General features: G+C 38.7%; 1 protein-coding gene across 1 annotated transcript; it reads left to right on the top strand.

Annotated features, from left to right (window-relative positions):
• Nucleotides 1-4546: 4546 nt before the first annotated feature.
• LOC115397830 (arrestin domain-containing protein 3-like) lies at nucleotides 4547-10596 on the top strand. The gene is made up of 6 exons (XM_030104308.1): nucleotides 4547-4715; nucleotides 6642-6699; nucleotides 8023-8170; nucleotides 8681-8777; nucleotides 9748-10004; nucleotides 10298-10596. Exons 1-6 carry the CDS (start codon nucleotides 4613-4615, stop codon nucleotides 10502-10504), a joined length of 870 nt encoding a protein of 289 aa, XP_029960168.1. The 5' UTR covers nucleotides 4547-4612; the 3' UTR covers nucleotides 10505-10596.
• Nucleotides 10597-15061: the final 4465 nt, after the last annotated feature.

Here is a 15061-nt window from a genome sequence, read left to right on the forward strand (position 1 = left end):
AATATTGCTATTTCCATATTAATATATTTGCTTTTGATTCATACTGAGTTTCAACGTGATAAATACCATAAACAGGAAAGCCTCAGACACGACATCTGTCTCATTAAAAGCTTCTGCATATCTACAAACTACTATTAATATAAAATACTCGTTTATTGATGGGGTTTTTTTTTTCTCGCAATGGTGCAGTCACGTGTTGAATAATGTAAAGTGAGCTGCATTTTCTGTGAAGAAACTGGAGGCAGTCCCATCTTGGTTTATTTCACTATTTAACAACCAGCTCTCTCCATGTTATTCTTTATATTCCCTTTGCCTGTGAAAGGTGACTCTACAGTATCTGGTTTAATGAGAACATCCATAAGAGGAACAAAAAAAATCCGGCATCTTTTCCAGTTATATTGTGATGGATTTTGTTTGTAAAACATCCAAACATCTTGTGTGATAGCCGCACTTGTGACGTTTTTAACAAATCAAATCATTTGGAAATCTGCGGAAAATTCAGTGAATAATTCTACTTTGAGGTTAAAGAAAGCCTCTTACCTCTGTAGATGGACATGCACTGCTGCTGCTCCTCCACCTCGGTAAGATGGCGGGCGTGCCTTGGGGCCCCTCAGTGAGTTGTCTATGTATATGATGTCTATGCTGACAGGGACCAGCAGAGATCATGAAAGTCCCTGGTATGCAGTATTGAAATGTAACGGAAACACTAAAGCACCAGGGCCGAACCATGCGGAGGAGGGCCAAGCCGGGACGAGAGGAAAAGCGCCCCATGGCTTGATCATTTCAAACCCTATATCTGCTTAACCTAGGAAAGGACTCTCTAATGCTATGTCAATAATGTCAAGCAAAAATAGGATGAGTTATGATCATAATCTGTGCAGTGAACTTTACATTTCTCATCTTTGACCAGAAATGCTGCCACATTGGTTGAAATTTGGCCTCTCCAAAAACTGTTATTTTTAATATATTGTTCAAACTTCAGAGACTTACTTAAAATAGGACAAATGTTTAAAACATAGAAATCATGTCACGAACATCTGACTGCAGCGCAAAAACAATAGATACTTGGAGGATTAAGAAAATATTGGCCCGAATATAGGACGACTCTGATTATGAGACAGATTTTTCAGATATCATTTTGTGAAAATAAAAATAAGTTGAAGACAATAAGGTTCCTCATAAAACAACTTTTTATTGTAAAATTATTCTAAACTCAAAAACTCACAACTGAGATAACATGTCACGTGATTTAAGATTAAAAATGAAATGATGTAAATGTAAATGATGCAAATAACTTTATAACCATCAAATTCAAATTCTTCTCAACTTTATGAACATTAACAATTCAGTCTAATATATCTGGCGGCTTGGCAGTTGTTTGTTGACTCTGCTGCGTTGATTACCATCAGTTTAAAGTTTTCAATTGTTTGTTGAGGAGACTCCTCCCTCACCCAGAAGCAGCTTCTTCGCAATCAAATAATGATGGCAGACAGCAAGCAGAAGAGAATATCAGATATTTTTCACAGGCAATACTTCCAAAAAAAAAAAAATCTAAATCGAATGTTCCCGAGGATGACAAAGGTAAAAACAACAACATTGTGGCAGCTGAAACTGAAGTCACGTCAGCTCGCAGCTTAGCACAACCCGTCTCCTCAGAAGACAACGCCTGACTGTTTTTTTGCATCTTCAGCACCATGGACAGCGCTTTAAAATAGCAGCGATTTACTGCTGTGAAAGTGTTTTTGTTCTCGTCTGTTCTTGTCATATGGCGAATTGCTGACGACCTCCTTATGGAGAAAAAAAATTAATAAAATGTGAATTTGTTAGAACTTCTTAATGTTAACTTGTGTGTGTCATATGGCTTCCAGCTAGTAGCCTGAGTGGTGATGCACAGCAGAGAAAAAAATGCAATAACTTCATTCATTTAATTGTCAGCCCCCTCGACTTAAAACACTTTCCCGCGCGCCTGCACTAACCTGTCAGTGTCCATCTCCTCCTAAACCGCCTTCATTACCTGTGAAACACCTGGAAACCCTCTGCCTCAGTGAACAACCTGCTCCGTGCCGCTCCTGCTGCCTTCAGGGACACTTAGTAAAAGCAGCCTGCTGATACACGCCATGGGTAGTCAGCTGTTAGCTTAGCTGTCAGTCACCGACGAACTGGCTGGCTTTGAACGATTCCTTCGTGCTGAAACATCAGTCGACGGGACGCGATCTCAGCTTCTGAGACGGTGGAAAGAAGATTTAAACGCTGAGCGTCTCGGACAGAACGGGGAAAGTTGTTACTGGCGGACGGTTCAGTTCTGAGAGGAAGTATCTGAGCTGCTTAGCGGCGGCTTGGAGAGAACGAGGGAGACATTGCTTTGGTATGTTTAATTTCTGTGTTGAGCTTGGCTGTTTGCTGTTCTGCTTGTTGTTTTATCTTCATCTTGTTCATAGATCACATGAGTGAAAGACGCTCAGCTGTGAGGCGTTCAAGTTCCAAAGTCACAATCCGGCTCTTTTCAGATCACAGGTCTTGTCAAACATTTGTAAACACTCAAAGTCAGCGCTTCTGTGTTCGTTTCTAAGGAAAAGCAATCATTCACAACATTGAAATGGTCCTAAATCGTTGGCATTACAGAATTATAATTATTTATTATAATGTACTTTCCACATTTCACACACATTCTTGTTTTAAAAGACAGTTTGTTTAACAAGTTGGTGACTGGAGACAGCAGCCACAGTAACTCCAGGGTGCAATTGTCAGGTGTTTCATAATATTGGCTTTTTTTTTTCTTACTGTATTGAGTGAAGCAGTAGACATTGAAGTTATTAGCAGCAGTCTGTGACAAAATACAAGGTGCTTTTTTAAACCACAAAATGTCTGACATTATTGTTTTAAAGTTCAAGAATGGATAGTTGTTTAGATTGGAATAAAAACATCTTCGATTATGTGCCCCCCCCCCCCCCCCCTGCAATTGAAGTGCCCAAACAAAAATTGTATTACATTCAAACTAAATTAAATGCACTGCCACACATTCATATGTTTAGATTGTTTTCATATTGCCAATAAAAGTATTTGTGTTAAAATTGTGGTTCCACTCGCATCCTTCATATGATCGGATAAAAGGCCTCTCCAAACCAAGCTCTCAGGCTGAATTTCAACCCCACCCCCCCCTCACTCTTTTAAATCTCGCGTAGTCAAACGTGACTTTTGTACGGTTTCCCTTCATTCCTGTGTTTACATTCATCTCCACTATTAATAATAAGCGAAGAGCTCATTCCCTCTGTCCTGTATGGCAGCTATTTTGTTGGCGGTGAGGACTGCAAGGTCACACGCATTTTTTCCCCTCGCAACATTTGTATAGGTACCTGCTTTGGCGCAGAGGAGCCGCTTCGCATAGTTTGGGGCTTGTTTTGTGCGCCGCAAGCTCTATAGGTAAGGAGAGGAACCAGTTGGATTCTGTATCAGTAATATCGCACACAGCCAGGTTATTGTTGTTGGGTTGTGATCTTTGTGTACACAGTTAGAAAGTCAGTCAGCTTAAGTCTACAGAACATGTAAACCTTGAATGTCCCAAGTTTGAAGAACTGAGCTTTTTGCGAATATAAGGTTTCAACTGGGGAATTTAAATTGGCCTCAAAAATGCAAACAACATCATTAAGAACAACTCACTCCCTGGACACTCGACTTGACCTGCTGCCGTCAGGCAGACGACACAGAGCATTAAAAACAAAGACAACCAGATTGAAGAAAAGTCTCGACCCAACAGCAATCACCTCACTCATCACAGAAAAACACACTTGACGTTCAATATGGTTTACAAGGGATCGCTGCAGTGACATAATGACAGAGTGCAAACTTATGAGTGATGGGTGTCGGTGTTTCTCATACTTTTAAGAAGTGCTTTTAAAATTGCAGAGTGTTTTTTGAACAATTCAGTCCAAAAGTGAAGAGGAATGTATTTTATCCAGATCCTAATTTATTTTGCTTGTAGAGTCGACAGTGGAGAACAGTGAAGAGGCTTATGGGAACTTTCTGTACCAGGTGGAAATGTCTGCTGTGATTAAAAAAGAAAGGCTTGCTATCCATGTGAAATGATTTAAACACTATCACCCATGTCATGTTGATTCTAAATGCATAATACAATGACCCTGACCTCAGTTCGAGGTTCACTGCTGAATCATAGCTCCTTCTGTTCTTAACTGCACCTGTCTTTACAATCAAATGACAACCTCCCATCTCATAAAGAAAATTTATGATTCATGATCCTCACCACACCTCTTTCAGCTTTCGTCGCTTTCAATGCCTACAACATTTTCTCACTTGGACTCAGTGCAGAGACTTCCTGTGTGCTGCTGAGGGACAATATGATGAAGTATTTCCTGGAGGCTTGTCAATCAGCATATCCCTTTCTGTGAAGAGGCAACTTGACTTCTTTTTCCTGCTGTGGGGTGAACAAAGACTTAAAGACAACATGGCTCCCTTTAAGAATCTAAAGTTGACTTTGGAAGCGCTCAACCAAGAGTGCACTTATTCTGCAGGAGATACTATTCAAGGCACTCTTTCTTTCTATCTGAACAGTGAGACCACAGTGAAGAGCATTTCAGTGAAGGCTAAAGGGGACGCAATGGTGAAGTGGACAAAAAAATCTGGAAATAGTACAACGTACTACAAGGGGCACGTGAGGTATTTAAAAGTCAAAGAGTACTTGGTTGCAAAAGATACTGGAGGTAAGTCCTCAAGTTGCAAATGTTAACTGTGATTTACCCCATACTTTGAAGACACTTCAGACATATGTACTGTTGTTTTAGGAAGTCACAGTAGTTTGAATGTATGCTTTTTGCATATTTACGTCAGTCTTAAAGTTCTTTCCTGGAAATAAATTTTCACACTGCACTTGTTTGAGGGTTTACAGTAATTCTGCACCACTCTTCACACAGTTCCACTGCTTCAACAGCTACACAGCTTAACCTTCAACTCATTATGTCTCTGGAACTCTTGTGAGAAATAGAATAATTTCAAATTGTACTTTCATTCTGCTTTTGTGCTCCTGTTAGTGACTGCATAAGCAGTCGTGCAACAAGTAAATACATTTAATAAAATACATTTGATTTATATCGTAATTTTCTGAGATAAAAATCACACAGTGCTTCACAATGTGAGCATCAAAGTGTGCTGGTATAAATAAATAAAAATTTGAAGAACGGAGAGGATTCGGGCCACTGGGGGAAAAAATTAAGTTCTGACATTTTTACAGGTAGCTGTAAGTGACCTATTTCTGCTGGCAACTGATACGGAACATCAATATAAAGAGATATAATACAACATTCAGAATATTTTATGTGTATCATCTGAAGCCAAGTTTGATCAGGTCCTCCGAATCATGCACTGCTGACATTTATGTGCAAAGAAACAAAAGAACTTGAAGGGATTCTGAGTTGAATGTTTTTGCAGACACCATGTCAGTCACCAGTGTTCCATGATCCATGAACACGGTGACATCTTGGTCTATCCGCACAGAGGAAATAAAATAAAGATAAATCATTTTTTGTTGGTTTGTTTTTCCATGTACACATGTTGAAGTGATTTTTTTCTGTTTTGTTTGCTTGTTTTTTTTTTTTTTTTCCAAACAGAAGTTTTAAGAAGTACTTGTACACATATTGAAAGCACCGCAAGCAGACGCATGATGCAGTGGACATCTTAAACCAGTTTATAGAGACAGTGAAAGAACAGCAGCACAAAACACGTGTTTAAACTAGGGCTGTCACTTTAGTGCATTAATCAGATTAATTAATTACACTGCAAATTAGTGCACTAAAAAAATTAATGTGAGATTAATTACAGCACACTTGAGTGGCAATTCAATGTGAATGGAATTGTTGTCTTATTTAGAGACATGTTATACTTAGTATTCATTCTGAATTGCTGTGTTGAGTTAGCTTTAGTATTCATTTTGAATTCAGTTTGCTTCAGTGGCTATTTGAGACTCAGCCTTATTTTATTTCAGAATTTTTTTCTAGCAATATTTGTATTGCATTTTTGAATGGTGCACCAGACTGAATTGGTTTGCTGGGATGTACTTAAACTTTTTCTTCTTTAGAATTGAAACATACTGAAAGTGTTATTTGAGTTGCCTGATGGGGCTTAGGATTTATTTTGGAGAAAACGGTCTGACTTAACTTTCATTCATCATCAGTAAAAATGTGGATTTCGAATCTCTTCTCGGTGTATTCATTTGATGAGTCATGCTCTACAGTTCTGGAACGTCCCTGAATTTGAATTCTTCACTTGGCGACTGAAAGCAGATATGAGATTTTATCTCTCACCAGAATTCTGAGAAAAAGTTAGAGCTGAATTTTTTTTTGTGTTGTTGTAATTTTCCAGTGGCCCCAATCCTGTTGTGTGTATTGAGAGCTTTATGGTTCCTGGCAATGTATGAAGGTCAAAGGTTTCTTCTTATTGTTAGCACTGAAATGATGAAACACAAACAAGAGACAACACACACACACACACACACACACACACACACACACACACACACACACACACACACACACACACACACACTTTGATTTATAGTGTCCAACAACAAGTTTTGTTGAATGCACTCATATGTAATGTCAGTTAAACTTTTAGTTATTTTCATTTGTTTTCAGGCACTGTGCTTCGCCAAGGGCCCCATAATTTCAAGTTCTCACTCAAAATTCCTCCGGGGTAAGTGAGAAGCTCTTACCTTTATTTCTGCTTCTATATTTGGTTAATACATTCTATTTTACAGATCAAAACAGTCAGGCTTTATCTGAGAGTGAAATGAACCTTAAACTCATAACTAAGCATAACTGTGAAAGTTGACATCAACCTTAATGCTTTATATGTTTGAACCATCCACATGCATAGTAAAAAAAAAACAGTGTTTTCACCAACTGCAGAAACTCCACTGATACTCCTGATGAGACATGAAGACGTTCTGCTCTTGTGACACCTGCTGGTGTTTTTGACACAACTACTCTAAATTATGAGATAGAAGATAATGGTCATTTATCAAGGCAGAGATGTGAGGATAAATCTGATACAAGCTTATCTTTCTTCAAGATATTTTTTTTCCAACTATGTTGTCTGACAATAAAGAAAGCATGACATCTTTATTTTGTACCCACATCTGATAATCCCATTGGCTCAGATTTGATTCAACAACAAAGTGTGGAATCGTCACAAGACAGATGACACACAGATTTCGGCCTCTCTGATCAGGTGTCTGTGGTCCAATAAAAACACTGAGTGGGAACACTGAGCAAGTCAACCTTTGGATATTCCAAAGGTTTTTTGGATCTAAAGAGGGGAGATTCCTGGCTGGTGCTCTTCTTCAGTGTCACAGGTTAAAAAACAGTGACAGAACCAGAAATCTGCATGTGATCATAAACTCTGACCTGAATCTGACCAGCAACATCAAAACAACCAAAAAGACAGCTCATGAAAAATGAAATGAGGGTTAGAAGACTGACATCTCAGCAGGATTTAGAGAAATTAATTCAGTTGACTTCACGACGCTGCTGCTCCCATCCTGACAAACACCAAGAAGTGGATCACATCAGTCTGGTTATCAGATTTTTGCACCACTGGTTCCTGTTATAGAAAGAATGGGTTTTTAAAAAATACTGTTGGTCTTCAAAATACTGAAAGGTTGAATCCCAAAATAACAAATCTGACATCCTGTGTAATTTTAGGTTGTGTAAACCAAGCATGCAGACGTTGCTTTCAGTTTTTATTTATTGTATCTTAAAGTGTTGTACTTTAATGCTTACTGTTGTTCTTTTAATCCTTTTGAAATTTTTATTTTGTCTTTCATTGCCTGTTGTACATTTTTGTTCTTGTGAAACACTTTGAATTGCATTGTTGCTGAAATGTGCTATGCAAATAAAGTCACCTTGCCTTACACTGCCTTCTGTTAGTAATTGGAATGTTTTAGCCTTGAAACACATCACTCACCCTGTAATCTAACTTTTTAATTTGCTTCTCTGTTCTGGTTCTATGTTGCAGGGGAATGCCATCGTCCTTCCATGCGGAACATGGAAAAATTGTGTACATGGTTGAAGCAAAAATTTCCAGAAGTTGGCGGTGTCCTTCGTGTGTGAAAACAGAGATCAATTTTCTTTCAAAGTGGTTTCCACCAATTCATCAAGCCATGGTGAATACTTCAAAATGGTGTTAAGAATGTGAAAACAGCTACAGTGTAAACAGTTTAAAATATTGGCTAATCAAAATGATGAATTCAGGAAAGACATTCCAGCATCACAGCAGTAAAATGTATGTAAATATACCAAAGTCAAGGTTTTACAGTTAATTTTTATGGTTTTCACTTTAACAATATAGCTTAAGTCAAAGCTCAAATGAAACTAAACAATTTTTCTTCTGGAATTTGATGAAGAATTTGAAAACACTTGAAAACAGTTGATGAACACATTTTCTCATCAAAATTATTAATTCGGGGAATAAATTCCAGCATCACAGCAGTGAAATGTGTCTAAATATAAAAAAGTCAAGCTTTTAAAGTTCACTCTTATGGTTTTCACTTTCACAATATATCTTAAGTCAATGCTCACCCGGAACAAAACATTATTTCTTCTAGTATATGATTTCTGATGACTGGAGGTTGTAAGTTGACTGGGGAAAATGTCTGTTTTGAATATGTTTACAGCATCCATTATCTGGTTCAGTGGATAAAGAGGTGGGGATTTTCTCCAGCGGACAGCTCCACATGACTGCTTCACTTAACCGAGGAGTTTGCTTCCCAGGTACAGTGTGTGATTCACTAAAATAAACAAGAGAAGAACCTGCCTTTACTGGCCTGTACAGACTGTGCAATTATCAGCAGTCCCAGATGAAAGAAAACGATCATGAGACAATAGTGGCCATAATGCATGTCTTGGCTCTAAACTGGTGGTGTTTCATATTAACTGGTTTCCCTGTTAACTGCTGACTGACAGATGTTGAAAACCTGACTTAAACTTGTAGTTGTTCTGGCGAATGTTGGTTATCTGGAGTTGCTGTAAATTTTTAAGCTTGGTGTCTTTTGTGTGTATTATTTTAACACTTGTTGCTTTCAGCTCGTGTTTACAAAATCAATCAGTGTTGATCGTGGGACTGCTGCTGCGGTCCATGGCATTGTTTTTTTATGTTTACGTGTAGTGTGTTGTTGGAAAATTACTGTGATTTTGTGAAAGTGATTTTCCTTCAAACACAAATGTCACAATTGTAAATGCTCCAGTGTGTAAAAGCAAAAAAAAAAAAAAACTGTTTTGGTGTCCAGCTGATCGGACTCGTGCTGAAGTTATTAGCTTGCTCTTTTGCCTCTGGGGGAGACGTTTCTTGGCAGGGAGCGTCTCAACGGGCTCTGTCCAGTTGTGTACTGTCCACTGGGCTGTGTTTTATCAGGCTTTGTCCCAGCGGGAGTAAACCAGCAATCCGTTTATGTGTTGCGAGTTGATGTTGGCACTAAGTTGACGTTTCATGCTTCTTCATGTTGATGTCATCCACCTGCGATCACCTTTCGACTTCATCTTGCAGTCTGTGCCATGGTCTGCACAGAGCAAACTTGACGTTGTGGGAAAGATTTTTAGATCCAAATCATACAATGTGCCAAGTTATGAACTTAGAAGATGGTTAAAATTGCAGAGTCTGTACAAGCCTTCAAGGTATTTGTAATTATTCAAAATATGCAGCAACTGATTTGCACATCTGGGCATCATGTTTTGTCTCCAATAGGTGACACATTGTCTGCCTCTGCCAGAATCCGCAACTCTTCTTCGAAATCTGTGAAGCCCAAATTCAGTTTGCACCAGAAGATTGTGTACAGCGTCAAACACTACACCAAGACCAGTGACCAAGTCATACTCAAAATGGTTGGAGACCCAATCACACCAAGATCAGAGGTGATGGTTCCCTGTGAAGTGAAGATTCCTCTTCATGCTGTCTACACTCTCCGTAACTGTCAAATCATCTCAGTTGAACATTACCTCAAGGTATGTAGTGAGACATATAATGAATACGTTCCTGTTTTGAAACATTGATATTTGTTTGAATCTCACCATCTTTGGTTTGTTGTACATTTTCCTTATCTCACTGTCAACTATGATTGGCTCCAGCCCCAAAATTGGATGAACGGGTGGAGAAAATGAATAGATATATAATATAATGTAAATAGATAATGCAATGAAATGGCTTTTCATTTAGAGTAATGACTGTTAGGAATCATTACTGTAATGTCTGTGGATTCTGACAGCCTTTTTTCTTCTCATTGTATCTCTTTATTCAGGTGTATCTGGACGTCAGATTTGCTTTCGATCCAGAGGTGGTGTTTCCGCTCCTCATTGTTCCGTCAAACCATGTCCATGCTCAGCTCAGTCCCAGACAGCATGTCCATAATCTCCTCATTGATGCTGCTGTGAATTGGAGCCGACGTGCCTATGTGGCGGCCATCTTGCAGGGGTTGACCTCGCTTCCACAGCACATTGAGGAATGATATGTTTCACCATAATTGTGATTATAAATTGATCACTTTTTAAATTCTATTCCAGTTGATGATGAACATCAGACATGGAGGACAGACAGACACAAACAGAATGAAATGAACTCATAAACTGTTCAGGCTGATTGAGTTTTTTTTATTGAAAGAATTAGTTTAAGGATTTATATTGTACTTGATTGTTATTGATATTAAGATTGTATGATTCTGATTATCATTATTTTTATATTGCATTGTTATCTCTATTATTATCACGATTAATTAATATTGTTATTTTTTTTAAATTCTGTAATCACTATTATGATTATTATTGCTATTATTTTCTTTTAATCATCACAATATTGCTATTTCCATATTAATTAATATATTTTCTTTTGATTCATACTGAGTTTCAACGTGATAAATACCATAAACAGGAAAGCCTCAGACACGACATCTGTCTCATTAAAAGCTTCTGCATATCTACAAACTACTATTAATATAAAATACTCGTTTATTGATGGGTTTTTTTTTCTCGCAATGGTGCAGTCACGTGTTGAATAATGTAAAGTGAGCTGTATTTTCTGTGAAGAAACTGGAGGCAGTCCCATCTTGGTTTATTTCACTATTTAACAACCAGCTCTCTCCATGTTATTCTTTATATTCCCTTTGCCTGTGAAAGGTGACTCTACAGCATCTGGTTTAATGAGAACATCCAAAAGAGGAACAAAAAAAATCCGGCATCTTTTCCAGTTATATTGTGATGGATTTTGTTTGTAAAACATCCAAACATCTTGTGTGATAGCCGCACTTGTGACGTTTTTAACAAATCAAATCATTTGGAAATCTGCGGAAAATTCAGTGAATAATTCTACTTTGAGATTAAAGAAAGCCTCTTACCTCTGTAGATGGACATGCACTGCTGCTGCTCCTCCACCTCGGTAAGATGGCAGGCGTGCCTTGGGGCCCCTCAGTGAGTTGTCTATGTATATGATGTCTATGCTGACAGGGACCAGCAGAGATCATGAAAGTCCCTGGTATGCAGTATTGAAATGTAACGGAAACACTAAGGCACCAGGGCCGAACCATGCGGAGGAGGGCCAAGCCGGGACGAGAGGAAAAGCGCCCCATGGCTTGATCATTTCAGACCCTATATCTGCTTAACCTAGGAAAGGACTCTCTAATGCTATGTCAATAATGTCAAGCAAAAACAGGATAAGTTATGCTAATTATCTGTGCAGTGAACTTTACATTTCTCATCTTTGACCAGAAATGCTGCCACATGGGTTGAAATTTGGCCGCTCCAAAAACTTATTTTTAATGTATTGTTCAAACTTCACTTACTTACAATAGGACAAATGTTTCAAACATAGAAATCATGTCACGAACATCTAACTGCAGCGCAAAAACAATAGATACTTGGAGGATTAAGAAAATATTGGCCTGAATACAGGACGACTCTGATTATAAGACGACCCCCTATTTTTCAGATATCATTTTGTGAAAATAAAAATAAGTTGAAGACAATAAGGTTCCTCATAAAACAACTTTTTATTGTACAATTATTCTAAACTCAAAAACTCACAACTGCGGTAACATTTCACGTGATTTAAGATAAAAAAAAATTACTGCAGTATTAAAAAATATATACATTCTCTTTCTCAAAAATAAGAAAAAATAAGCAACAATTAAGTAACCTCAAAGGTTCAATCACTGATGTAAATAACTTTATAACCATCAAATTCAAGTTCTTTTCAACTTTATGAACATTAACAATTCAGTCTAATATATCTGGCGGCTTGGCAGTTGTTTGTTGACTCTGCTGCGTTGATTACCATCAGTTTAAAGTTGTCAATTGTTTGTTGAGGAGACTCCTCCCTCACCCAGAAGCAGCTTCTTCGCAATCAAACAATGATGGCAGACAGCAAGCAGAAGAGAATATCTGATTTTTTTCACAGGCAATACTTCCAAAAAAATCTAAATCGAATGTTCCCGAGGATGACAAAGGTAAAAACAACAACATTGTGGCAGCTGAAACTGAAGTCACGTCAGCTCGCAGCTTAGCACAGCCCGTCTCCTCAGAAGACAACGCCTGACTGTTTTTTTGCATCTTCAGCACCATGGACAGCGCTTTAAAATAACAGCGATTTGCTGCTGTGAAAGTGTTTTTGTTCTCGTCTGCTCTTGTCATGTGGTGAACTGCTGCCGATCTCCTTGTGGAGAAAAAAATTAATAAAATGTGATTTTAGAACTTCTTAAAGTTCATTTGTGTGTATCATATGGCTTCCAGCTAGTAGTCTGAGTGGCGATGCAAAGCAGGGAAAAAATGCAATAACTTCATTCATTTAGTTGTCAGCCCCCTCGACTTAAAACACTTTCCCGCGCGCCTGCACTAACCTGACAGTATCCATCTCCTCCTAAACCGCCTTCATTACCTGTGGAACACCTGGAAACCCTCTCCCTCAGTCAACAACCTGCTCCGTGCCGCTCCTGCTGCCTTCAGGGACACTTCGTAAAAGCAGCTTGCTGATACACTCCATGGGTAGTCAGCTGTTAGCTTAGCTGTCAGTCACCGACGAACTGGCTGGCTTTGAACGATTCCTTCGTGCTGAAACATCAGTCGACGGGACGCGATCTCAGCTTCTGAGACAGTGGAAAGAAGATTTAAACGCTGAGCGTCGGACAGAACGGGGAAAGTTGTTACTGGCGGACGGTTCAGTTCTGAGAGGAAGTATCTGAGCTGCTTAGCGGCGGCTTGGAGAGAACGAGGGAGACATTGCTTTGGTATGTTTAATTTCTGTGTTGAGCTTGACTGTTTGCTGTTCTGCTTGTTGTTTTATCTTCATATTGTTAAGTGATCACATGAGTGAAAGACGCTCAGCTGTGAGGCGTTCAAGTTCCAAAGTCACAATCCGGCTCTTTTCAGATCGCAGGTTTTGTCAAACATTTGTAAACACTCAAAGTCAGCGCTTCTGTGTTCGTTTCTAAGGAAAAGCGACTCATTCACAACATTGAAATGGTCCTAAATCGTTGGCATTACAGAATTATAATTATTTATTATAATGTACTTTCCACATTTCACACACATTCTTGTTTTAAAAGACAGTTTGTTTAACAAGTTGGTGACTGGAGACAGCAGCCACAGTAACTCCAGGGTGCTATTGTCAGGTGTTTCATAATATTGGCTTTTTTTTTTCTTACTGTATTGAGTGAAGCAGTAGACATTGAAGTTATTAGCAGCAGTCTGTGACAAAATACAAGGTGCTTTTTTAAACCACGAAATTTCTGACATTGTTTTAAAGTTCAAGAATGGATAGTTGTTTAGATTGGAATAAAAACATCTTCGATTATGTGCCCCCCCCCCTGCAATTGAAGTGCCCAAACAAAAATTGTATTACATTAAAACTAAATTAAATGCACTGCCACACATTCAGATGTTCAGATTGTTTTCATATTGCCAGTAAAAGTATTTGTGTTAACATTGTGGTTCCACTCGCATCCTTCATATGATCGGATAAAAGGCCTCTCCAAACCAAGCTCTCAGGCTGAATTTCAACCCCACCCCCCCTCACTATTTTAAATCTCGCGTAGTCAAACGTGACTTTTGTACAGTTTCCCTTCATTCCTGTGTTTACATTCATCTCCACTATTAATAATAAGCGAAGAGCTCATTCCTTCTGTCCTGTATGGCAGCTATTTTGTTGGTGGTGAGGACTGCAAGGTCACACGCATTTTTTCCCCTCGCAACATTTGTATAGGTACCTGCTTTGGCGCAGAGGAGCCGCTTCGCATAGTTTGGGGCTTGTTTTGTGCGCCGCAAGCTCTATAGGTAAGGAGAGGAACCAGTTGGATTCTGTATCAGTAATATCGCACACAGCCAGGTTATTGTTGTTGGGTTGTGATCTTTGTGTACACAGTTAGAAAGTCAGTCAGCTTAAGTCTACAGAACATGTAAACCTTGAATGTCCCAAGTTTGAAGAACTGAGCTTTTTGCGAATATAAGGTTTCAACTGGGGAATTTAAATTGGCCTCAAAAATGCAAACAACATCATTAAGAACAACTCACTCCCTGGACACTCTACTTGACCTGCTGCCGTCAGGCAGACGACACAGAGCATTAAAAACAAAGACAACCAGATTGAAGAAAAGTCTCGACCCAACAGCAATCACCTCACTCATCACAGAAAAACACACTTGACGTTCAATATGGTTTACAAGGGATCGCTGCAGTGACATAATAACAGAGTGCAAACTTATGAGTGATGGGTGTCGGTGTTTCTCATACTTTTAAGAAGTGCTTTTAAAATTGCAGAGTGTTTTTTTAACAATTCAGTCCAAAAGTGAAGAGGAATGTATTTTATCCAGATCCTAATTTATTTTGCTTGTAGAGTCGACAGTGGAGAACAGTGAAGAGGCTTATGGGATCTTTCTGTACCAGGTGGAAATGTCTGCTGTGATTAAAAAAGAAAGGCTTGCTATCCATGCGAAATGATTTAAACACTATCACCCATGTCATGTTGATTCTGAATGCTGAATACAATGACCCTGATCTCAGTTAGAGGTTCACTGCTGAAT

This window comes from Salarias fasciatus, chromosome 12 (genome assembly GCF_902148845.1).
Source record: "Salarias fasciatus chromosome 12, fSalaFa1.1, whole genome shotgun sequence".
Taxonomy (NCBI): Eukaryota; Metazoa; Chordata; class Actinopteri; order Blenniiformes; family Blenniidae; genus Salarias; species Salarias fasciatus.

Bases quoted from the DNA above. Each gene is read 5' to 3' on its own strand.
- LOC115397830 (XM_030104308.1), top strand. From the start codon at position 4,613: ATGGTGAAGTGGACAAAAAAATCTGGAAATAGTACAACGTACTACAAG. The intron at 4,716-6,641 runs GTAAGTCCTCAA...ATTTGTTTTCAG, and splicing joins GGTTGCAAAAGATACTGGAG to GCACTGTGCTTCGCCAAGGG. The intron at 8,778-9,747 runs GTACAGTGTGTG...TGTCTCCAATAG, and splicing joins CCGAGGAGTTTGCTTCCCAG to GTGACACATTGTCTGCCTCT.